The sequence below is a fragment of the Panthera tigris genome, chromosome E1 (genome assembly GCF_018350195.1).
Source record: "Panthera tigris isolate Pti1 chromosome E1, P.tigris_Pti1_mat1.1, whole genome shotgun sequence".
NCBI classification, from domain to species: domain Eukaryota; kingdom Metazoa; phylum Chordata; class Mammalia; order Carnivora; family Felidae; genus Panthera; species Panthera tigris.
In genome coordinates, this window is record NC_056673.1 from 777142 (window position 1) to 801896 (window position 24755).

The following is a 24755-nucleotide window of genomic DNA, read 5'->3' on the forward strand; positions in this document are numbered from 1 at the left end:
CACACTCTGTGCCAGTGGCCCCACGCGCGCCATACGTTCCTTCATTTTTCTGTGCTGGCTGTCCATCCTCCAGCAGAGTATAATTTGCTTCTCGAGTTCTTTCGTTTGCGTCCCCTGCACCTTGAGGAGTGCCAGCCTCGCGAGGGCAGGGGATGTGGGCTGTTTTGTACTCCCGCATCCCCGAAGCCTGGAGCGCATCTGGCACTTAGTGTAGTCTGACTCGGGTTGTTTCCGTTCAAGAGCTCATTCTGTTTTTAAATTGGAGAAATGAGTAAATCGGAATAGGTTTGCAGTCGAACTCAGTTGACAAAGGACATCTACGCAGAAGATGCCCTTTCCCGTGTATCCGAGCTCCTGCACCCTCCCGTCCGGTGCAAAGTACGCTGTAAATAAGCAGCAGTAAATGTTTTTCGTGGTGAACATCTGTCCAGCCTGTTTCTATTTTCCCTGTTAGTGGGCTTGGGAAGCCGGGCCTCCGACTCACAGGGTGTGGGGACGGGCTGCCAGCAGGGGACGGGCCCCAGGACTGACCTCGGCCGGGGTAGGTCGTGTCCGGGACCCCTCCCGGTCTGGTCTCTCTCCTCGGCTGACCGAGCTTCCCAGGCGCGCATCTCCGCCCCCCTCCCCGTGGGGCTCCAGCCCAAGGACAGGGAAGAGAGATTGCTGAAGCCGGTCCCACCTCATGCCGTGTCCCCAGAAACCCAGGGGCTCAGCTCCGAGCTCTGCTGCGGGGCAGGGGACAGGTCGGAGAGCGACCTTTCTTGGCCCGTTCCCTCGCCTGAAGGGAGGGTCTGTGCCAGGGACAGACTGTCCGGTGGGGCAGGGGTGTTAGAGGAGAGCCTTTCCTTCCCTTTCCGTTTCCCAGACCCTTCTGGCCGGGCCTGCCCCCCACCTGGTGCTACACTCCCGCCCAGGCCTGCAGGGTGGGGGTGGGGGGAGGCCGGCCCCTCCTCCCGGGGTGGCCCCCGGCCTGTGAGGGGTCACGAGGACCTCTCCAGGCTTCTGAGAGCTCTGGGCCATCATCACCGCCTCTCGTGGGACCCCCTGTTCACCAGTGCCTGGGAGCAGGCCCCAGGCCCACCCCAAGGTCACCCTGACCATGCCTGGGGCAGCCTCCAGATGGGTCTGAAGCCGTGACCTGGACCTACTCCGGCAAGGGTCAGACCTGCAGAAGAACACAGCTCCAGAAAGACGATATAAACCAAGCTGAAGGGGGTGGTGCAGAGGCCCCGAACACGGGTGTGCAAAGCGCTGTGCGGTGTCCCGCCTGCCCTGCCCCCAGCCGGGCGTTACACCGGCCCCCGCGGCCCTCTCAGCCTCGGAGCTGGGACACGGCTTCCAGGGACCCGGGGCTCCTGCCCACGGCGGGCTCTGTGGTGTCCGCGGTTGGCCACTTGACATTTATAGCCACAGAGCCTCTCGGCTCACTGTCCCTGCGGTGGGGCCCGGCTCTGGGGACAGCACGGCTGTGGTGAGCTGGGAGCTGGCCGCAGCCCCGAGGCTGAGCTGGGAGGGAGGCCCGGCGCCCGCCACGGGCTCGCCCCGAGCTCTTTCTAGAACCTGGCTCGAGGCTGGGGAAGCTGCCGCGGTGCTGAGGCCCCCATCCCCCCCACCCCCTGTCCCCCGGGACCTCTGGCACTCCAGGCCTGGGCGCGGGTGCAGGGGTGAGGGAGCCACGGACTGGAGACGGGCTCACGGGAGGGCTGGATGCCAGGGGCAGGGGCCTCGGGGGGCCTCTGTGAGCTTGCCCCGCCTGCATTTCGGACCCTGCGGCCCTGTGCGGCCCTGCCCTGGCTGGCCCTCAGCACACACGGGCAGCAGCCGCGTCTCCCTCCGGCCAGAGAGGGGCTGGGCTGGGAGGGGCTGAGGAGGCGGGCGGGGGGTCCAAACACGCCAGCCCCGGCAGAGCCGACCCTGACATGGTTCTGACTCCAAAAGCCCACTGCTGGCACTGGGAGGACTGGAGTTGTATTGAACGTGGAAGGGAGGTCCCGCGGGCCTGAGACCTGGGAGGGGCAGGGCTTGGCTCCCCTGTGCCCAGCCTCGACTCTGCTCTGCTGTGGCTCAGTGAGGGGCCACCCAGTCACAGACTGGCTCCCTGCCGGACTCTGGCCTGCCCCTGCCCCCCACCCACCCCTGGACCCTGGGGCCTGACTCTGGCCTGCCCCTCCCCCCCACCCACCCCAGAACCCAGGGCCCTGACTCTGGCCTGCTCTTGGAGAACTCTGGGATTAAAAGTCAGGTCAGGGAGGGAGGGAAGGAGGAGGGAAGGAGTCTGGGGCCAGGCATGAGTCGGGTCTCTGGGCGTCTGGAAGCTCACACCCTACAATCCAGGGAAACTCCAGAGAGCAATCAGGGGAGAGGACGGGTGCAGGTAGGGCCTGATTATGGGGTGGGGTGTGGAGCGGGCCTGTGGGAGGGCAGGGCCACCTTGGGGAGGTGAGGCAGGACAGCTACCTAAAAATGGAGCCGATTTTCATATAAATAGAACACTTCTGGGTCTGTTTCTTTTTTAGAGTTAGGACTTATTTCAGCACTCTATCCTCCGCAAACGCCCTGGCAGCCCCTGGTGGTTTCAGCCTGGTGACATGGGCGGCTGGTTGGCTCGGGTCACCGTGCCCTGAATCTGGGTCCCCGCACCAAGGAGCGATTCAGTCCTCCATTCGCCGGCCCTGCCAGATGCCTGGTGTGCGCCTGGATGGGGTCACGGGGAAGAATCCGGCTCTGTCCCTGCCGTCCAGGGTGGACCCGGGAAACAGCCCTCGGCCGCACAGACCGTGGAAGGGCACGTGTTACCTCGGTCTGTGTGAATCAGCAAAGGCTTCCCGGGATCCATTCTAAGCAGAGTTTTGAAGGATGCATGCTTTTGCAGATTCTCCTGTTTTCTTTCTTTCTTCTTAACAAGCAGTAAACACCTGTGCCAAATATCAAACTAGTGACAGACAGACAGACGCGGACCCTGGCCTGAGGATTCTGGTAGGAGAGTCACGTGAACGGTGACAAGGGGGCACATCACGATAGACAGGAGAGGAGTCAAAGGCAACACAAGGGAGCCGTCAGTCCCACAGCTGGCTCGTCCTGGGGTTTGGCTGGGGCAGGGGGTGGTGGGCGTGGCCGGGGGGGCAACAGGTGCACGGAGGGGCAGGAATTGGCACTGGGCTCAGGCCGCCGCTTGAGCCTCAAGCTGTGTCTGCCTGGCAGGGGTGACAGCGACGAGGGCACACGGGAAGGGCCTTCAGTCGAGCAGCAGGGCTCCCGGGATCAGGACGCAGGACAGTGTGGGGGCCCCGCGGGGAAAGGGCTGGTACAGCTCCAGGTGTGTGAGCGGGCGCCCAGTCCCACTCTTGCCCCCTCAGGGGTGTCTCCGTGGGGCTGAGAAGGGCTGTTCCCTGGTGGGTGGAGGGGGGGTCCGGGGACAGGTCTGGCCCCTTTCTGCTCCTTGGATTTTTTTCTCTTTTCTGAACGGGGCCCCTCCGGGCAATGCCAGCCTGTCTGTGACAACTGTCCCCAATGGCCAGGGCTTGGCCTATCTGACCCTGAGATGAGGGGCAGGGGCAGAGCAGCATTCAGGAACCTTCCAGAGGGCAGAGGCTGAGATCGCCCTGACCGAGGACAGAGCCCCCCCCCCCCCCCCCAGCCCCCTCAGCGGCTTGGCAGGCCCCAGGCTCAGGCCCGAGGCCGAGGCCGGGCAAAGCCGGGGCGTCTCGTCTGCTCACAAGCATCGGTGGTCTTGACCGAGGCCGGTGCTGACTCTGACAGCTGACTCTGGCTCTAACAAGACTGGCCCTGCGAGAGGCCCGTTACCTGCCAGTGGTTGGCATTCAAAATAGAATCTCGAGTTGCAGCAAAGCCTTTAATTCGATGTGTCCCAACAGCGGGTCGGTGTGTGGATGACTATGATCCGGCCGGTCCCGGGCTGTAATCACGGAGTCAGAATGAAAAATTACAGGCATTGTGTGGGCTTGTTTTAAATATAACGTAATCCACACCGTCCTCTCTCTTATTTGCTAGATTTGAAGTGGAGTCTTTGGCAATTGGCATGGGTTTTGCCTGACGTGTAGCGGATAAAAATGGCCCTTGCTCCGTGAACGGGGCACAAGGAAGGCCTCCCCAGACCCCGAGTGTTCCCTACTGCGCGTGGCCCGTAGGCCACGGGGAGCGCGGGGTCCGTGCGGCCGTGGGCTCGGACTCGGGCCCCGCGTCCGCCCAGCCGTGGGAGAGTCCGGGCAGGTAACAGATGCATGGGCCCAGCTCTGTCGCGACGAGGAGGCCGCGCATCCTGGGGCGACCCCAGGGCCGCCACAGACACGCATGCCCTCTCCCTCCCCAAGCCTCAGCTGACCCGCTCAAAGCAAGCGGTAGACGCACCGCCTTTCGAGTCAGTCTGTTTCCTAACGGTGTTTTCCCCGGTGTCTTTGTGTGTGGTAAGGTGGGCACGGGTCGGTTCAGCCTTTCTGGAAAGAAAAAGTAGAATTCCACACGTATTCCTTCGGGGAGGAATCCGACCCGAGGGAAATAAATCAGGGACCAAGATTCGTGGCCAAAATAGCTTCACCGCGGTGTGTTTTGACGCTCTTGAAAGGCTGAGAAGAGAAACGGATGCCGCCCGGGCGACAGCAGGAGTTTACAGCGTGCTCACTCTGCAGCCCCTCGAGGTCACGGCACGCGTCTCGCTGGGGGGCAGAAGCCTACGACAGAAAGTGAAACACAGAAGCGCGCACGCTGTCCGACCCCAGCGGTGGCACGGCACGGCCGCAGGAGGGAAGGGCGTGGCGAGTCTGTAGGATCGAATTTCGTTGGGGATGTTTTCTCCATTTTCCGAATGTTTTATATCTGGTGTAATAACAACCTTAAAACAGCTGAGTGTTGAAAAACGTCAAATACGATGAGTAGGGGGGACCTGCCGTCCGGGGTCCCGTCTGGCTTTCGCCGGCCGTCCTCGGGGTCCGCGAGGTGACCGCGGAGACCGGGGCTCCCCCTGCCTCAGTGGCGGGCAGCGACGGGTCCCACGCCTGGAGTCAGCGATCCGCCAACCGCGGGGCTTCCCCAGACGTGTCTGCCTGGGTAGATTAGTGGTCTTCTAAAATCTTCCCAGCGCCCAAGAAACGTCAAAGCCGTTGGAAGCAGGGCAGCCGCCGGCCCAGCTCCATCCCTGCTGCACCACGGAGCGCCCGTGGCCCCCTACCCACCTGGGGCCCAGTGGGCTTTCTGCCTGAGACGTGAGCTCTCCCTGCCATTTAGGCGGGGGGCCCCGTTGCTGCCCACACATCTGGGCTTTGGGGACCCCCTCCTGGCTCTGCTGGACCACACATCCCCAGCTGCCAGGACACGCGGGCCCACCTGGCGAGCTGTCACGAGGGTAGGGAGCCTCCAGGGCCTCCCTGGCCAGGGTCGCTCCCTGCCACCTCTCGGTAGGTCAGCCCAGACGAGGCCACCTGCAGAGATGAGGGGTGGGGCTGCAGAGGCCGGTGGCCAGTGTCCGGGTCTAGCTGGCAGCTTGCCTGGGACTTCCGTGGACCAGACCCGTGCCTGCCCAGTCAGCCGCTGAAGACGGACAGGACTCAGAAGCTGAAAGGCTGAGACAGACAGACAGACAGTCCTCAGAGGGAGGTGGAGCGGGAAGGACGGTCGCAGAGGCTGTGATGCGGAAGACGCCCCCGGCCGAGCACGCTCACCCTGGGGCAGACGTCTGCGGTGCCCACGACGCGCCCCTCCAAAATCAGCACACGCTGAGGAGGTGATGGCACCTCGTGCCGTCCAGACAGCGGGAAAACCATAAAATCCGCAGACACGTTGCCAGCGGCCTGTGAGTTAGCACAGCCTCGTAGGGAAGAAATCGGGCAAAGCATGTTGCCAGGGCTACTAAAACGTTTATCCCGCCTTCCGCGGTAATCCCACCACCGGGAATGTGTGGGAAGGACGTAATTCAACCGAAAAATGGCAGATTTGTCCGTAGGAGCTGACGAGTGCAGGGACAGCCCTCGTGTCCGACGTGCTCCAGTGTGGCCGCCGTGAGCGTTTTTAGAGATAGGGAATATGAAGGCTATCTGACAACGTTTAAGGATCCTTAGAATACGTGCAAACAAGCAGAAAATAAAACTACCTACACGTGAAAATTAATAATTACGTAAAGCAGCCGCCGGGACGTTGGGGAGGCCCCGCCTCTGCTGGTGAATGTGGTCTGTGCCTCCCCACTGGCCACACACACTCCTGTCTTCCCCAGGGGCCTGCCCTGCTGTGCCCTGTCTGGGGCTCTCTAACCGCGAAGCCGCAGACCTCGGGCTGGTGGGGACACAGTCCCGGCCGAGCCCGCCCACCCGGCCAGCTCACCCTGGTGGCCCCACGGGGTCTGGTTGATGCCCGCTAAGTCATTCCGAGCTCACACCTCGAGGCACCAAACCAGAACAGATACGGGGGGGCTGGGTGTCGGGTTAAGAAAAGGGACGAATGAAATGGCTTTGAAGGCTCTTGCTGTTTGCAGGCGAAGCCATCTGGGTAAGCCCGAGCAAGTCCGGACTCCCAGCTACAGCGTCACGGGGCGACGGCGCTTTGTCACGGACTGAACCCTCCTGGCCTACCCGGCAGCAGGCACGGACCTGAGCCCGAATCGCCCGGCGCTCCTGGCGACCAGCACTGTCCACGGCACCGCGTAGGGACCCCGTACACGCTGGGGAGCGGGAGGGGACGGGAAGGACCGCACGGTGCGTGGATGAACACGTCCCCTCGGACAAGTGTGTCTTTATTCAGAGCCCGTCTGCCTCCAGATGCCCTTTGCCGGTGTTCCCACAAGGCTGCACCCCACAGCAGGCCCGGCCTGTGCCTGCCGCACGGGGGCCAGGAACGCTGGGTGACGCGCCTGTGTCCACACCAACCTAACCTCGTTCGTTTGCTCCACGCGTGCTCACCGGACAAAGAGAGGCTTTAGGACAGTCCCTGCCCTTGATGGGTTTCCAGTCGCCCGGGGGGACACGGGGGCAGGTCAAGGAGGCAGCGTCCCAGGGGGAGCCACACGGGTGCTGTGGGGGGAGGTGCAGCGGGGGCGTGGGAACACCCAGCAGGTGGGCTCGGGGGTGCGGGGAGGCCTGGGCAGGGCCTCAGGACAGGTTGCACGCCACCCGGCAGAAGGAGCGTCCGAGCGTCTGCTCAGGGTCCACCCGGGCCCCCCCTGGCCGCCCACGGAGGAGCCAGCGACCCCGCACAGACCCACGGGGATTCAGGGGCAGCCTCGGTCTGAGTCCCAACAGCGGAGGGTCCTGAAGTCCCTCCTGACCATTCGTTCACTCGTTCATCTGTCCTTAGGGCGAACGCGGTGCTGGCCTGCTCTGCACCAGGGGGCGGGAAGTCGTGACCCGCAAGCCGAGGTCCTTGTTCTTCCCGTGGGGCGTGCAAACTCCAGTGCGGGCTGTGTAAATGCCGTGCACAGATCCTAAGGGCTGGGGTTGGGAGCGACGGAGGTGGGGGAGGGGGCACGTGATTGAGCGCCTGAAGGACACCAAGGGGCAGATCGTTACCAAATCCGGGCAGAGCGCTCAGGCAGCGGCCATGGAAAGTGCACAGGCCCTGAGGATTAGCCGAGGCCAGCGAGGTGGGAAAGGGTGGAGGGTGCCGGGACACAGGGCAAAGGTGGCGGGGAGCCCCCCGGGTCGTGGTGCTGGCTCCTGGGGGGCTCTGGCTCCGGCTCAGGGTTCCCGCATCTCCGCCAGGCTCCTGCCACGAGCACAAGGCCCCGGGGCTGGATCCAACAGGCTTGCCCGTGTGGGGGCCCACGCCATGCCCCACCCACAGTGCCCGCTGGGTCGGACGAGGACGGGGGCCAGGCCATACGACGCCGGCCCCCGTGGCCCTGTCTCCCTCTGCGGCGGCTCTGGGGAGCATCGGCTGGACAGGAGTGAGCACCAGCAGGGTGTGATGGGAGCACGGCGCTCAGCCCGCGGCCAGGCTGCGCGCCGTGTCGGAGGCGCAGAAGCACCACAAGGGTGTGAGGACGTGGGAAAGGAAGAGTGAAACGTTTCAGAAATGCACCCGTGGCCGCACTTTGCAGACGGGCCAGCAGAGAGGAAGGGGACAGTGGGGGACGGTAAACTGCACTAGTGGGGCCTGGGGCTGGCCGGGGACGGTCCCGAATCCCGGTTTTCCAAAGTGAATGTGGCCGGGGCCCAAGCCTCAATGCCAGGACCTTCCCCTGAAGTATCCGGGGGTGTTCTGACGTCCAAAGAACCCGGTCTGGGGGTAGAGGGGGGAAGGGTCCTGTGGCAAGGCCTCGCTGGGGGGAGGACGGCGGGCTCTCCCAAGTGGTCACCCCAAGGCAAGACAGCCGGGGTTTCTATTAACAGCTGCCACCTCGGGCCTGTTGCTTCTCAGCTAAGGTCGGGCCTTAGCTGAGGTCGGCCACCCTGCGGGGATGGCCTGACCTCTGCTGTCCACTGCCTGTCATGGCACAGATGCTAAGCCGGGCGCGGACGGACTCGGAGGGGCTCTGTAGCGGGAGGAGGCCTCAGCGCTTTCCTCCAACGGGTTTGACGTGACTCCCAGTGTGAGCATGTCCCACACGGTGACAGCACACAGCACCTCCACTTTTACGGTGTGTGAACGCTCGGGCAGATTCCGCACTTTTCTGTGTTCACTTCGTTAATGAGAAGAATGCAGGTTGCCATCCACAGAATTGACGTCACACTCCCAGATTTTCTTCTGGGGTTTAGTGTGCTGAATGCCCACCCTCGCTTCCCAAGCTCCGGCCACAGATCCCAGATACGCAGTGAACCGCGAATGAGAAACAGGAAGAGGGTGGGGGTGCCTGGGGGGCTCAGTCGGTTAAGTGTCCGACTCTCGATTTCCACTCAGGTCATGATCTCACGGTTCGTGCGTTCGAGCCCCGCGTCGGGCTCTGTGCTGTCAGCTCAGAGCCTGGAGGCTGCTTGGGATTCTGGGTCTCCCTCTCCCTCTGTTCCTCCCCTGCTCACACTCTGTCTCTTGAAAAATGAATAAATGTTAAAAAAAAAAAAAAGAAGGCATTGGAATAACACTTTTAATGTACAGAGAGAAAAAGAAAGTAAGGATTCCCTGTCCAGGAAAAAATATATTTCAAACACGAGGACAAACTCACAGCTTTACTGGACACACAACACCGGGAAACCTGCACTGACAAAGGGCTTCGGGCAGGAGGGAGGAAGGTGCGAGGGGACCCAGACGCTCTGCACCCACGCGAAGGGACGGGCCTCCCGTGTCTCTGACGGTGCGAGGGAATAGGACCTTCAGAAGCTGTTATTGACATTTCTAGAAAACATCGTCGAATACGCCAGCCACCAACGCGGGGTCTGCGACGTGGGGGACGCACAGGAGGACAGCAGCGGAGGCGGGGGACGGGGGCGAACCCTCCAAGGCTCCCGTGCTGCATGCCACGCGCATAGCATCCACGTGTGGGCACAGCGTGGTCCGAAACGGGCGCTGTGAACCCTGACGAAACCCGGAACGGGAAACAGAAAGAGTAAATCAGCCAACCCCGTCAATAATCACAGAAAATAGAAGCTGCCTACACATCCCGAGTTAAAGGCCGAAACGATTACGTTAGGAGAAAAAACCAAGATCCAGCTACAAGATACAGCACGTCCTCCATACATGGGAAGACGGGCATTTCCTACCCATAAAGGGCCAATTTATCAACGAGACATGATGACGCTTCTGTACCTAATAACACCTTCAAAAGCGTAATGAGCTGTTTACAGAGTCTCCTGGGAATGAGTGTCTGCAAAATTCCATACAAGTGTCGCTCCGTCTCTCCTCCTCCTCTGGTTTTAGTCTCGTGCACGGTGCTCCCCGCAAATTCACCGTAGGGACACCACACTCACACTCGCCTCCACTTGGCTATGACAAGAAACCGTCCCAGGAGGCAGGAAGCAGTGGTTGTAAGGACGTCTGCTCCTGGCCAAGCTGCCTTCGGCCGCTGCGGACCTCAGCCTTTCCATCTGTACCATGAAGATCGACTGTGATGGGGGAAAAATGGGGGTGGGGTGGGTTTAAACAGTGAAGTCTTTCTCTGGGCCACAGCATGCGGAAGCCCCTAGAAGCTGGGTCACGGATCCAGGGCAGGATGCCCAGAGCACAGACCAGATGCCTCACTGGTTCTTCCCGTGGCTTGTGTGACGGGGTGGGGGGAAGAGGGTCCCGTTAAGGGCATTCTTTCGAGCCTTTTCCACACAGCTGACCGCGCTTACGCACATACTTCATTCCCTGAGCTGCCCTCAGCTTACATTTAAACGGATGGATTACGAGGACGGTGACAGGTGCTGACTCGTACTTGCTTAGTTTTCCAAACCAACCTGGTTGGCAAGAACCACAGACAGCTACCTAGCTCGATAAACCCAAGGGATTAGTAGATGGAGCCATTGACGGCGGGCGTTCTTGGCAGGGGCGGAGGGACAGCATTGCTGTCTGCTTCTTGTGCACCTGCTGGGCTCAGCCTCACATCCACGTCACAGGTCCAGAAGCTCCCACGGTGTGTGGTGGGGGGAGGGCACACAGACACGGCACACAGAAGGTGCTTCCAACATGACGACCGATAGAAACTTCTTTAACATACGGGGCATTTTATTTATTCTTTTTAAGTTTAATTAGTTTTGAGAGTGTGTGTGTGTGTGTGTGTGTGTGTGGGAGACAGGCAGAGAGGGAGACAGAGAGAATCCCAAGCAGCACAGAGCCCTACGTGGGGCTCGAACTCACGAACCGTGAGATCATGACCTGAGCTGAGATCAAGGGTCAGACGCTTAACCGACGGAGCCACCCTGGTGCCCCAACACACGGGGTCATTTTACACCTGTGGACTCACAGATGTAAAGCAGAGTAAGTGACAAATATCTTGTGATACCCTTTTCCTTCATAACTCTTGTCCTTTTTTGGATGCCATCTTGCTCTGTGTATGCCTCTCTGGGTTTCAGCTTTGAAACACGGACAAGTGAAATTGGGAAGGACAGACTTACATAAAACCCTTTTTTTATGGCATGATCGTAACAAAGAGAAGGAAGCTCCCAGAATCCCGTATCCTTTCAAGAGAACCAATCATCTGGAAATCAAGTCTTTGGCGTTTCCAGGAATCTTCCAAGCCGTCTTCCCCGTGCTACTACGAAGGGGTCCGGAAGCGGTGAATGCGGAAAGGTCTAGAAGGATATGCACCAGGCTGCTGACATCAATGATTTCCAGAGGATGTAATGGAAAGGAATGATGACAAATTATTAAATTTTTCTTTACCCATCATTGAATTATCTTCATTTGTTACGCGTAACACATATCACCTTTGTAATAAAAATGTCAGTAAGGAACATTGTTAAAGAAAAGCAACTACTTTGTTCATTAAAAAAAACCCACTGATTTCTGGGACACCCGGGTGGCTAGGTCGGTTAAGCATCCGACTTCAGCTCAGGTCATGATCTCATGGTTCACGAGTTCGAGCCCCGCGTCGGGCTCTGTGCCGACAGCTCAGGGCCTGGAGCTTACTTTGGATTCTTTGTCTCCCTCTCTCTCTGCTCCTCCCCCGCTCATGCTCTCTCTGTCTCTGTCTCTCTCTCAAAAATAAGTAAACATTAAAAAAATTTTAAAAACCCCACTGATTTCTGGGCGATTGGGTATCTCAGTTGGCTAAGCGTCTAACTTGGGTCATGATGTCGCAGTTTGTGAGTTCGAACCCCGTGTCGGGCTCTGTGCTGACAACTCGGAGCCTGGAGCCTGCTTCCGCTTCTGTGTCTCCCTCTCTCTCTGCCCCTCCCCTGCTCACACTCTGTCTCCTGCTGTCTCTCAAAAATAAACAAACAGTAAAAAAAATTTTTTTAACAGAAAAATTAAAAATAATAAACATAAAAACCACTGATTGGGGCGCCTGCATGGCTCAGTCGGTCGAGTGCCCAACTCTTGATTTCGGCTCAGGTCATGATCTTGCGGTTCGTGAGTTCGAGCCCTGCATCGGGCTCTGCGCTGGCAGCACGGAGCCTGCTTGGGATTCTGTCTCTCTCTCTCTCTCTCTCTCTAAATGAATATTAAAATAAATTAATGAATGAATTAAAAAAGACACGGTTAAGAGAGTGTTTGTATATAATGCACATGGTCTGTCACGCTAAAAAGAATTAGTAAGCTCACCAAAGACTAAATTCCAAAGTCTAATTGTTAGTTTACAGCATCAGTTTTATGAGTCAGAAGCTTTAGGGTACCCTCTGGGGTTTTACACCACCCCCCTGGCCTGAGCCCCTGAGCCCCTGAGCCCAGGGCACTGCCCCGTGATTAGATGAAGTGGTGTGGGTAATGACTTAGCACAGTGCCTGGCAATGGCCAGTGCCCGACCCCACCGCGAGGTCCTGCAGAATCAAGGTCACCTACACTTGCTAGATGGGACTGCCCACCCACCTTCCCTCCAGGGATAAATGTCACAGGAGTCACTGACAGCAGGCAGGTAAGGTCTCCTCAAAATCAACGTCTCCCTCTCTCGGAGCACCTGTCCTGACATGTGACAGAGGCCACTGCCTCTAACCCTCTCCAGCAGCAAATCCTTCTTCCAAGTGGGGTGCTTCCCCCAACGGACCACGCTCTAGCCTTCTAAGCTGCTAGAATCTTCAGAATTTTCAACCTTGATACCGTTGGTATTTGGGGCCGAGTGGTTCTCTATTGTCGGGGGTGGGGTGGGGTCCTGCACATTGTGGCAAGATTATTGGCATCCCTGGGCTCCACCCGCTAGATTCCAGAAGCCTCCAACCCGCACAGTTGTGACAAAAATATCTCCAGACACTGCCAAGTGTCCCCTGCGGGGCCAGAGTGCCCCCAGTGGAGAACCACTGTTACTGGTTCAGGTGGCCTTGGCCCTCCCATGAGGACCTGGGACTAGGATGACAGGTTGATATCCACACACCCCCCCGCCCCCGCCTACCCCGCCAAAAAAAACCCCAAAAACCCAGGACATGAACCTTCGAGACCTTCCCAGGAGCAGTAGTAGCCTGTGAAAGCCAAGATTTGTCTACCATTTTAGTGCAAACTTTCTCCCTTATTGGTGGCCACCAGGAGGCTCTGGGCAAGGAAAAATTGTGGCAGGTCCCTGTGGGGCTGAGAGAGGGGAAGGGGTGTTCAGCCAGCTGGTACTCGCGAATGCATTCACGGGGCATAAAAGGAGCGGGACAGACTGGCAGGTGACAGTCACTCAGTCCCGTGGCTTTAATGCCACCCATGCACCCACGAGCTCTCGATTTGTACTTCCAACCCTCACCTGTCACGGTAGCCAGCCTCCTGCACCCCGCCGCCCCTCTGCGTCTGCGGGTATTTTGCAGGCATCTCAGACTCAACGTGCCACACCTCAACTGGGTTTCCCCCCAGACCTGTCTTCCCTAGTGACCCTCATCCCAGGAACTGGCACCACCGCGCACCGGACCGCTCCAGTCATTCTTGGTTCTCTTGTTCCTCTCCCTCACCTTCCACGTCCATCAGTCATGTCAGCTCTGCCTCCAAAACACGTCCCTATCGGCCGTGTCTCCTCTAGCTCCCCCTCTGCCGGCGCCACGGCTCTGCCTCTGACCCTCTGCGCGCCGCCTCCCGAGGCTGCGCGGGGCCGGTGGGCGGGGCCTGCGAGGAGCCGGAGGAGGGGCCTGTGAGGGGCCGGGGGGCGGGGCCTGCGGAGGGCCGGGGGGCGGGGTCGCAGCCGGAGCTGGAGAGTGGGGCCTGCGCGGGGCCGCCCCCGCCCCGCATCCCACACTGCCCCGCGACCGGAAGAGGGGCCGCCGCTTCCGGAACCTGCGGGCAAATTGCTCGTGGGGCCGGTGGCAGCGGAGCGGCTTTGCTCGCGATGGCCGCGGCCGTCGCTATGGAGACAGGTAAGTAGCGCTCGGGACCCTAGCAAACACAGGTGCCCCGGGCCAGACATCTCTTCCCGCTTCCCCGGGGACTCCTTTGCGGCGCAGCTCCGGCGGGGCTCCTGTCCGCGGCTCCTTCCTTCTCACCTCTGCCGTTCGGACGCCGACCCCATCGGCCTCCCGGCGAGGCCCCAGCGGCAGGACGCGCTCCTGAACCGTCCCTTCCGCCGCTGGTTTTCCGCGTCCCCGATGAGCGTGCTTAAGTGTGAGAGGTCGCCCGACTGTGAGCCTTTCTGCCCCTGACATTTCTCGAACCGGCGCACGTCCCGCCGGCCCGTTTGCAGCTTGCATTCTGGACTTTCCCCGGGGTACTTAGCGGGGCTCTGAGGCGCAGTTATTACGACCTTCTCCCGCTGATCAGTCTGGAAATCTCGGGTCCCGGTTCCCGGGTGGTGGGTGTCCTGCCCCGTGGGTGCGCCTTTTGCTCTTGTCTTTAGAGGAGCGCCTCACTTGATCTTGTCGAGCAGAGCGCTCTCTGCTTCCCCCGGACTAGTGGGGAAGGGCCACCTTCCCCCACGCCCAGTTTAGGAAAACCACGCCGTGCCCTTACTTTTGCAGAAATACGTTCTCAGCAGCAGTCACGTCTTCTTCTACAAGTCAGTGTTCTAGATGGTGACCTTTATTTTGGGTGACTTTTGCTGTATTCCGTCCTAGATGATGCTGGAAATCGACTTCGGTTTCAGTTGGAGTTGGAATTCGTGCAGTGTTTAGCCAACCCCAATTACCTTAATTGTAAGTTGTTGGGCGCCTAATGGAATTGAGTACCTGTTAACATCTCTGACAAGAAGAATTGCAATTCGTAATAATGTCTACTTTTATGTATGCTCAGTTCAGTGGGATCACTGCTACACTTAAACGGGTGTGCGTGTGTGTGTGTGTGTGTGTGTGTGTGTGTGAACGGACTGGGACTTATGTTCTGAATTCAGTGTGTGGTGGTGGTGGGGATTTACATACGTAGATTCTGTATGTTAGGGGTCACCGATCGGTACTTCCAGGATTGGTTTGCTCTACAGATATATTTTTTGTTTTTATGCCTTTCAGTTCTTGCCCAAAGAGGTTACTTCAAAGACAAAGCTTTTGTTAATTATCTTAAGTACTTGCTTTACTGGAAAGAACCAGAATATGCCAAGTATCTAAAGTAAGTTTAATTTTTACAGTCCTAAATATGTATGTAGTGTATTATATTCCAAGACACTGACATTTAACAGACTTTGTAGTTTCACATTGGAAAAAATGTATTTTGAACCCCTCTACGTCTTAGTTTCTCCGCCTCATCTCTAAGTTGGGTTACTGTGCAATCTCACTGCTCATCCCTGCCTCTCTTACCCTCATCCTGTGTCCTCCCGCCTCCAAGCCAAAGGAAGCAAAATAATTTTCTACACAGAAGCCAGCTTGATCTTTCAAAAATGTTACGACAGGACACTTTGCTGCTTAGAGCCTGTCAGTGCCCTCCCATCCCATGCAGAACAGAGTCCCTTCTCTTTACCTGGGCTCAGGCTCTGTGTGACCTAGCTCTGTCTTGTCTGACTCGACTTGTACCACTCACCCCATCTCTCTGCGTTTCCGACCCTGACGAGCCCACAGTCTTTAAATGCAATGGCATAGTCGTCGGCTGAAAACTGAAGAACATAGGGCACTTATCAGCAAGATTTTCTGGAGGGGGTGACCGTATCTGATTCTTATTACGGCCACATCTCAGATAGTGTGGGTTTGTCCCAGACCATTGCAAGAAGGTGAACCCTGCAATAAAGCAAGCCAAAGGAATTTTTCGGTTTCCCAGTGTATAAAGCTTATGTTCACACAATACTGCAGGCTATTAAATGTGCAATAGTGTTTAAAAAAAAAAAAGGTAGATATTTTAATAAAAAAATATATTGTTAAAAAATGCTAACCGTCATCTAAGCTTTTAGGAAGTCATGATCACAGATCACCATAGCAAATATAATAATGAAAAGTTTAAAATGTGAGAATTATTAAAATGCGACACGGGGACATGAGGTAAGCAAATGCTGTTGGAAAAATGGTGCGGGCAGACTTGCTTCATGAAGGGTTGCCACAAACCTTTAGTTTGTAAAAGAAAAAAAAGGCAGCATGTCTGTAGCTGTTGTCTTTCTTTAGAGCCTCGTATGTGCAAGACCTGTGTTCTTTCAACCTTGAACTCAGGCCTTTTCTTTGTCTAACTAGGTAGGCAGAAGGCAATAGTGAAACTTGTCTTTTTTTTTTTTTCCTTGTCTTTTTCTTTAAAAAAATTTTTTTCTTAATATTTGTTTTGAGAGACAGGGCAAGAGCATGGGTGGAGGAGGGGCAGAGAGAGAGAGAGAGAGAGAGGGAGACACAGAATCTGAAGCAGGCTCCGGGTTCTGAGCCGTCAGCACGGAGCCGGATGCTGGGCTCGAACCCACGAACCGCGAGGTCATGACCTGAGCCGAAGTCAGATGCTTAACCGATTGAGCCACCCAGGCGCCCTTCTTGTCTTTTTCTTTTTTAAACAAACACATTTGAGAGGAAGATGATTCAAACTTGTACTTTATCCAACTCACTTTTTTGATTTGTGTCTAATAACTGATTTTTGAAGCCCGCATCTCCCTGCCTGCAGGACCCCTTTGCTCCCTTACTGGTCCTTTATAAACAGCCACTTATTTAATAATCACAGTGAAGACTTTATTAGGTGGTGTGTGTATGTAGACTTGGAGACTCCGTGTGGACACAGGGCCACAGGCACGGGGAGTTCTGTGTCCCCCCAGTGTTGGCGGGATGGCCGGCTGCGCTCTGGAGGGTTCCAGGGAGCGCCTGTTGCTCTGTTTAGGGACAGCCGGTTCCCTTGCTAACTGCATGGCGGGAAGTGTTTCCTTTTATTGGGCTATGATACCCCCGTGTGCAGCTTCAACCCAGATCTCCAGTTTTGCCCCCGAGTCAATCCAGAACCCGTCTGTGACCCCTTGAGGCAACAGCCCTTCAGATGTTTGCATTCAAGAGAGGTTGCAGGCTAACCGCTGTGGGCGTGTGTCACCAGTCGCAGGAGGCTTTTGTTTAAGAGTTGCTGACCTTAAAGGTCGGAGAGTTTCGTATAATAATCCAGACTTGTAGTTACTCCTCGAATCTGGAGGGTCTGCTCACTGCAGGGCTTCCCCCTTCCATGTTGGGGCCGGCTCACCTGAGGGGCGGCCGCCGCGTGCAGACCCTGGCACCGCTCGTCCTGCTTCCCTGGTAGCCGGTACCCGCACCTGCGACGTAGCCCTTACCCGTGCTTTCTCAGCCGCTGTCAGCCGTTTCTCACGCGCCCTCCCTGGGATATTGTGCCACCGTGCCCTCCGCTGTTCTGCCAGAAACTAGACACAGGCCTTCGGGTGCAGTCAGGGTGCGGTGGACCAGCCACACTTCTTCAGGTGGACGTTACGCTCCAATAAGTGTAACTTGAGTTCCTGTTACTTTTTCATGGGGGGGGGGCAGGGATTCACATCGCCGACTCGCTGAGAGCTTTATGCCAACTCCAACTCCTCTGTTCTTGTTTTCATCAGTGCTGTTAACTGAGTTCTCCGTTTATGCCTCATTTACTTTTTCGAAATCTAAAGGGGCAACTTTCCTTCGGTACCTCTTACTTCCTCTTGTCGGTTAAGGCCAGAGTTGTAGCCTGTGAAAATACTTACTCTGAGCGTTGTCTTTACAAGTTTGAGAGATGATCACTGCGTGTCCGAGTTCCGTTTATTGACCGAATGCCACCTGAGACCACTCTCTTGGTTGTCACGGTGGTTTAGGTTACAGGTGAGGAAGCTAAAGCTGCCCGAGGTTGAGAACCTTGTCCAAGGCCAGCCGGCTGGTGAGTGGCGGGGCTGGTATTCAGACCCAGGTCCTTCCCCATCCCGATGCCCTTCGGACCCAGGTCCTTCCCCGTCCCGATGCCCTTCGGACCCAGGTCCTTCCCCGTCCCGATGCCCTTCGGACCCAGGTCCTTCCCCGTCCCGATGCCCTTCGGACCCAGGTCTTTCCCCGTCCCGATGCCCTTCGGACCCAGGTCCTTCCCCGTCCCGATGCCCTTCGGACCCAGGTCCTTCCCCGTCCCGATGCCCTTCGGACCCAGGTCCTTCCCCGTCCCGATGCCCTTCGGACCCAGGTCCTTCCCCGTCCCGATGCCCTTCGGACCCAGGTCCTTCCCCGTCCCGATGCCCTTCGGACCCAGGTCCTTCCCCGTCCCGATGCCCTTCGGACCCAGGTCCTTCCCCGTCCCGATGCCCTTCGGACCCAGGTCCTTCCCCGTCCCGATGCCCTTCGGACCCAGGTCCTTCCCCGTCCCGATGCCCTTCGGACCCAGGTCCTTCCCCGTCCCGATGCCCTTCGGACCCAGGTCCTTCCCCGTCCCGATGCCCTTCGGACCCAGGTCCTTCCCCGTCCCGATGCCCTTCGGACCCAGGTCCTTCCCCGTCCCGATGCCCTTCGGACCCAGGTCCTTCCCCGTCCCGATGCCCTTCGGACCCAGGTCCTTCCCCGTCCCGATGCCCTTCGGACCCAGGTCCTTCCCCGTCCCGATGCCCTTCGGACCCAGGTCTTTCCCCGTCCCGATGCCTGCATGAGAAGGAAAGAGGTTGGGTGTGAGCAAGGCATTCAGGCTCAGGCACCAACAGCTACGAGCAGCTGTGTCTTTGGAGTGCCGATCATACCGATGTTGTCTCGGAAGGACAGCAGTGGGGTTGCGCCCTGCTCCTCAGCGTGGTCCCCAGACCGGCAGCCCTGCTGTCACTTGGGAGCCTGTTAGAGATGCAGAACCCAGGCCCCCACCTCAGACCTGCTGAATCAGAGTCTGCGTTCAGGGAGTGATTTACGTGCGCATGAAGACGTGGGAGGCACCCCGCGGTATATACGGTTTTCATCCTTCCGACCTGTCTATACCGCCTGCACAAGTCTGGCTCCGAGCTCTCTTACAGTTGAAGGTTTTTTAATGGACTCAGATCTCATGTCTTTTCTCTTTGAAATAATTTCACTTATGAAATAGCTGCAAAAATCATAAAGAGAATTCCTATGTATTCTTCACCCAGATATTTTAAATGTTAACATTTTCTGTAACCACAGGACAGCGATCAAAATCTGAACATTAACATTAACGTGGGGCGCCTGGGTGGCGCAGTCGGTTAAGCGTCCGACTTCAGCCAGGTCACGATCTCGCGGTCTGTGAGTTCGAGCCCCGCGTCAGGCTCTGGGCTGATGGCTCGGAGCCTGGAGCCTGTTTCCGATTCTGTGTCTCCCTCTCTCTCTGCCCCTCCCCCGTTCATGCTCTGTCTCTCTCTGTCCCAAAAATAAAATAAAAAACGTTGAAAAAAAAAATTAAAAAAAAAAAAAAACATTAACGTATTATCTAGTCTGCAGACTTCATTCTGATTTTGTCCGCTGTCTCATTAATGACCTGTGTCTGGGACGGTATCCAGTCTGAGCTCCTGTGCTATATTTTGTATTTATGCCTCCTTAAGTCTTTAATCTTGAGTTTCTTGGTCCTTCCCCCTGCACCCCCCCTCTGCCCCCCCCCACCCCACTGTGACCCGGAAGTGATTTTCTAAACTTCTTGGAATATATCCTGTCAGGAGTTGCCTGAAGTCAATTTGACCTGCTACTAGTGATGTTAATTTTGGCCACTTGGTTGAGGCAGGTGGTAACTGACAGGTTTTACCACATCAAGTTACTAGTTTTCCTTTTGTATTTAATAAGTGTCTTGCGAGGAAGTGCTTCGAGACTGTGTACATACTTTGTTTCGTGTCATACTTTGACCCCCTAATTTTGGCGTCTGTTGATACCTGCCCGAAGCAGTTTTTGCTTGATTTTCTAATTCTGTCACTTTCTACGTTAATCAGTTGTGGTTTAGGTATGAGGATGAATCCTTCCTCTTTTCCCTATTTATTTATTCATTTAAAAGAGTCACATCAATATGGACTCCTGGATTCTTATTTTTTGGATTATAAGTGTGTTTTCTTGTAACGGTTCCAGATTTGGCCACTAGGAGCCCCTTTAGGTTGCCTCCTGAGTCCTTGTGACTCATCCCCACGATTTTCTGGGCACTCCTCTTTCTGGCACTGCATAACATTCCCGGCTCATCTTGTACCTTCCCTGCCTTAGCCCTGGAGCCAGCCATTTCGCCAGGGGCCCTGGAAAATGGTATTTCACAATCCACCATCTGAGTGTGCCTGTTGGTACCAGTGTCACTGCTGCTAGGCCCTCTCAGGACACACAGCTAAGAAGTGTGTGTGTGTGTGTGTACATGTACTTCTAATCCTTGTCTGTTTCTGTGTCTCTATATTAAAAGCCAGGAGTTCATACTGATGTTTCCAATTGCAGCTCCTTAACACAGGGTCCATTCCAGCCCCCCCCCCCCCCCCCCCCATCCTGTGTGGAACAACTTTCCTACCAGTCAGCGATCTGGCTCTCTTTATCTAAGGTGTGCTTACGCACTCAGTTGCTCAGTCTCAGAGTACCTGTGAAGCAATTCCAGAACTGTTACGTCCCTGTGGAAAGTAGGGCACAGGGCTCGTGCGCGGTTATTTCTGAAACGGAGTCGGTTTTGAATAAAAGTTGTCCTTCTCGCTACTGATGCAAAACTGGTAGTTATCAACTATAAACAGGTAATTACTAAAATAAAAAGTGTTTATGGTCCTCACCTTGGACACCACCACAGAACTGAATGACTGCCCCCAACGTTGGACTCTGCTTACCAGCTCCCGTGTAGTGTTGGGCGGGCTATTCAGTCTTTCTGAACTTAAGTTTTTTTCCCTTTGGAAACTTTTGCTTCATGCTGACTTTTGATGAGCGGCTTCTTTGCAGAAGCAGGAAAAACAGAACCTGTACTACCAAAGTGAACGAATATTCTAGAAATGGTAGGCTACGACATCAGTTTTGAGCAAGAAACTGAGTCGGAGCCTGGCGCGATTGGCCTAGACCGTGCCGGTCGTTAACTTGTCCACTCGCACCCAGGTACCCACAGTGTCTGCACATGCTCGAGCTGCTTCAGTACGAGCACTTCCGCAAGGAGCTGGTGAACGCTCAGTGCGCCAAGTTTATCGACGAGCAGCAGATTCTGCACTGGCAGCACTATTCCCGGAAGCGGATGCGCCTTCAGCAAGCCCTGGCGGAGCAGCAGCAGCAGAATAACGCAGCGGGAAAGTGAGAGCCGGTCCAGGACTGGCTTCCGGGACGCGTCCGTGCTGCTCTCGTGCAGAGATCACACAGACTCTCCTGGCTGCCTTCCCTGGGGCAGCGCCTAGAACTGTAGTGTACTGTCCAGTGCAGCTAACTTTTTGCTAATAGATTACTTCTGTCCAACCAGAATGGTTCTCCTTTGGTTTCCCTGTGGATTTGTAAGTTATTATTGGTACTCGACCAACTGAATAAAAACAGAAACGTTAGGTGCTTTAAACCAGCTTAAGGAGTCGTGGGGAGGGGGGGGCAAGGGGAGGGCCACCAAATGTCCCAAACTCTAATAAGCCTAGCTCTGTTCCTTACACGTGGTGGGTGGGGCCTGGGCAAGTCCGTCTCCCTCCTTCTTACTGTCCGTCTGAACAGCTACCCTGCCTACCCTCTGTCTACAGAATGAGGGGAATAGAGTGAATGATTTTTTTTTTTTAAATGTTTATTTATTTTTGAGACAGAGAGAGACAGAGCATGAACGGGGGAGGGGCAGAGAGAGAGGGAGACAGAATTGGAAGCAGGCTCCAGGCTCTGAGCCATCAGTCCAGAGCCCGACGCGGGGCTCGAACTCATGGACCGCGAGATCGTGACCTGAGCCGAAGTCAGACGCCTAACCGACTGAGCCACCCAGGCGCCCCTGTGAATGATTCCTTTAAATCAGAGCAGGAACCGCAGAAAGGTTCTTAACCTCTGCCCAAAAGGAGGACTTATCCGTATCCCCACTTGCTTTGCGAGAGGGCTGAAAGGAACGGGCGGCGTGTCGCTGACCCGGTGACGGGAAGGAGAAGGTTGTTGGTTAACTTCTCATTGCACCCTTGGACCTTGGACTAGAATAAAGACGAGGAGCCTCAAATACTTGTGACCATCCAGCACAGCTGACGTTTCCGTGGCCGGTACTACACCCCAGGGCCACGTTACCTGCCTTGTCCTGCTCTCACGTCACTTGCAGAACCACCCGCGTCCATAAAGGAGGAGACTGGGGTTCAGACGGGTTAAGAAGCTTGTCTGTGGTGGTGATCGGCGTGACTGACTCGTGGCTGGGACTCTGGCCACCACCACTCGACGACATGGTCTCTGACCCACCTGTGCCACCTGCCTCCGCCAGAGCCAGAAAGCCTCTTGAGACAGGAGAGCAAAACTGCCCGCAGTGGGTAGGGAGGCTGCATTAGGTGCGCTGTGCTCTCCGTCACTGGCTACGGGAAGTTGTCCGTTCTAAAGCCAGACAAGGTGTTTTAGGAGCCGTTCTTTGTAAATTTGTGGCATTTACGGTAAAAGATCCTAACTCCTTTGGAGATTTGGAATTTGCCTTTACTGGTAGGGACTTTTAGATATTTCTGTCACCTCCAATAATGCATTCCCAGTGCCGTCACTGCCACTCCTGAAGGCTTATTTTACCTGTATCTTAGAAATTCAAATATTGCAGGCAAACTGAGGGTTCGTGAGCATTTTAATAGCACTGTTTAGACATAAACTATTTTTACATCGTCATTCATTTATTTATTTATTGCTAACATGAATTCAAAGCAAGTACGCAACTGCTTTTATGCCAGAGCAGATCAGGAAATCAAGACACAGCTGTCATCATCAACACTTAATCTTCGGAGAACAACATCTCCACGAGGTTGGCCTGGAGACACTCGGATTCCACCAGTTTTTGAGGCTGTAAGAGAAGAGCAGTCTAATCTTAACCCACAGCTACAAAAATGTTATTAGGGAGGGAAGGAGTTGTTCTTCCTTGAGTTAACACCAATCTTACGACGGAGAAACCATGCTATTCAAAGACCATCATCTAGTTGTAACAAGTCTTATTAGATAGTTCTAATAACTATTTGCCTTAAGATAAATCATTAAAATACTCAGCTCCATGGACTAAAACAAGAGACAGCAAGCCCAGCACCATCGCCTTCCCTCACCTCGTTAGTTTAGAACTCGTTAGTTTTGGCCATGGCCAAACTGGAGGAGGGGCCTTCTTTTTAGCCAGAATCCTGAAGTCAGTAGAAAACAACCATCGATGCTAGTATTTTAAGGAATTACGTTACCCAACTTTCTTGAGCAGTGCTTAGAGAATTTTAAAACAGAGTGGCTTTCACAAAGCATGAAAAAGACCTAATACTTAAGATACTGGCATTTTTAATAGTTTATCTGATTGCCCATAAGGATGGACAGCCAAGCTGTGCATTTTAATAGATCCCCACTGGGAACAAACATCGAGATCTTTTAAAATCTGAATCCAGAACAGGAGTTTTGACGGGGGGGAGTTGTAGTCCCGCCACAATGGCACGACGGACACTTACTGTTCCGTATTTAAGGAGTGTAGGCACCGCAGTTACTTTCAGGTTTTTTCTGAACTCGTTATTTGGATCTTTCCAACTGTTTCGAAAAAGAAAAAGTGATTATGGGTAACATTTACTTGGTTTCTCCCCATTTAATATTTGATACATTCCTACATTTAGTCTTTCAGTAATCACTGGTTTCTTTGTAAATGTTTGTAAAAGCTTGAGGACTAGGACTTTAATCGTGTCTGATTGTTTGACTTGCCCGACCGCCCTAAGCTCGCAGACCCTTAGTCGCCGAGGCCCTTCCCGCCTAAGTGCGCGAGTCTAGCGTCCGGGACAGGAGGGACTGCGCGCGGGCACTTACTAAGGTTTCTCTCCCACTTGGCAGTAGATGAACACACATCCTTCACTGACATGCTTCAGCCCCTCTCGCACGACTGGCTCCGCTTTAAAACAAAAGTTGATATAAAACAATTACTCATCGGCTCTAGAATCCGGCACCGAGGAACAGCGTCCCTCCCTCCTCCCTTCCGTCTTCGCTCAAGTCCTCAGACCGTAACTGAGGTCGACCAGAAAACCACTTGAAGGCCGAGGGCCAAATCCGAGGGCAGATGGGCCCCCGCGCCACGGGCACCTAGAACGCTGCGGGACGTCCTCGCTGACGGCGGACGACCGGCTCCCCTGTCCCGGACACACGAAGCGCGCCGGGGACGGGACGGCTGTTCGGGGACTGGATGCGCGCGGTATCCGGGTCGAGCGGCGGGGAGGGTCGGCGAGCCCCCTCGTCTGGCTCTCGCTCGGCTCCCACGCCGCGGGCCCCGAGTCCCGGCCTCTCACCCTGCACGCAGTCGGGGCACCAGCTCTTCCCGCCGGCGTCCTTGGAGCCGGTAAAGTAGGCGAAGATGGTCTTGCCGTGGTGCTGCTCCACCGCCCGGCTGAACTCCTCGAAGCCGGACACGCTCACCACCTCGTAGCCGGCCATCGGGAGGGCGCGCCGCGCACCGCCGGCCGGGTCTCCGGGAGGCGCCGCCGCGGGGCGGGGCGGGGCGGGGAGCGGCCGCTTCCGGGGGCGCGGCCGGCGGGGCTCCGCGGCGCTACGGGAGCCTGGGGCGGCCAGAAGGCCTCCGCGCCGCGTCCCGCCTCCGGCTGTGGCTGGCCCGTGCCCTCCGCGCGCTCCGCGCTGGCCCTGCGCAGGCACCCGGGCTTCTGCCCCAGCCGCCCCGGCCCGGGCCCCATGGGCGGCGGCTGCCCACCCTGCCGCCGTGCAGCCCCGGGACCCCTAGGCGGCTCGGGAGCCCTAACGGCTCCCAGGCCGCCCTGCGCCCGTTGCTATGGCGACCGCGCGAGCGGCCGGAAGCGCGGCCTAGCCGGCCCCCCCCCCGCCCGCTCCCCGGTAGCCGCGCCGCGCCCCAGGCCAGGTGGGCTCGGGCCGGGGCCG

At 56.4% G+C, this 24755-nt stretch overlaps 2 protein-coding genes across 2 annotated transcripts; one reads left to right on the forward strand and one right to left on the reverse strand.

Moving 5' to 3' along the window:
- The first annotated feature begins 13720 nt into the window (after window positions 1-13720).
- On the forward strand, window positions 13721-21270 carry MED31 (mediator complex subunit 31). Its single transcript, XM_042967354.1, has 4 exons — window positions 13721-13838; window positions 14532-14609; window positions 14919-15015; window positions 20829-21270. Exons 1-4 carry the CDS (start codon window positions 13811-13813, stop codon window positions 21019-21021), a joined length of 396 nt encoding a protein of 131 aa, XP_042823288.1. The 5' UTR covers window positions 13721-13810; the 3' UTR covers window positions 21022-21270.
- Window positions 21271-22470: 1200 nt separating this feature from the next.
- On the reverse strand, window positions 22471-24370 carry TXNDC17 (thioredoxin domain containing 17). The gene is made up of 4 exons (XM_042965983.1): window positions 24155-24370; window positions 23682-23763; window positions 23336-23411; window positions 22471-22701 (listed from the first exon to the last, which is right to left on the reverse strand). Exons 1-4 carry the CDS (start codon window positions 24297-24299, stop codon window positions 22633-22635), a joined length of 372 nt encoding a protein of 123 aa, XP_042821917.1. The 5' UTR covers window positions 24300-24370; the 3' UTR covers window positions 22471-22632.
- Between the last annotated feature and the right edge of the window lie 385 nt (window positions 24371-24755).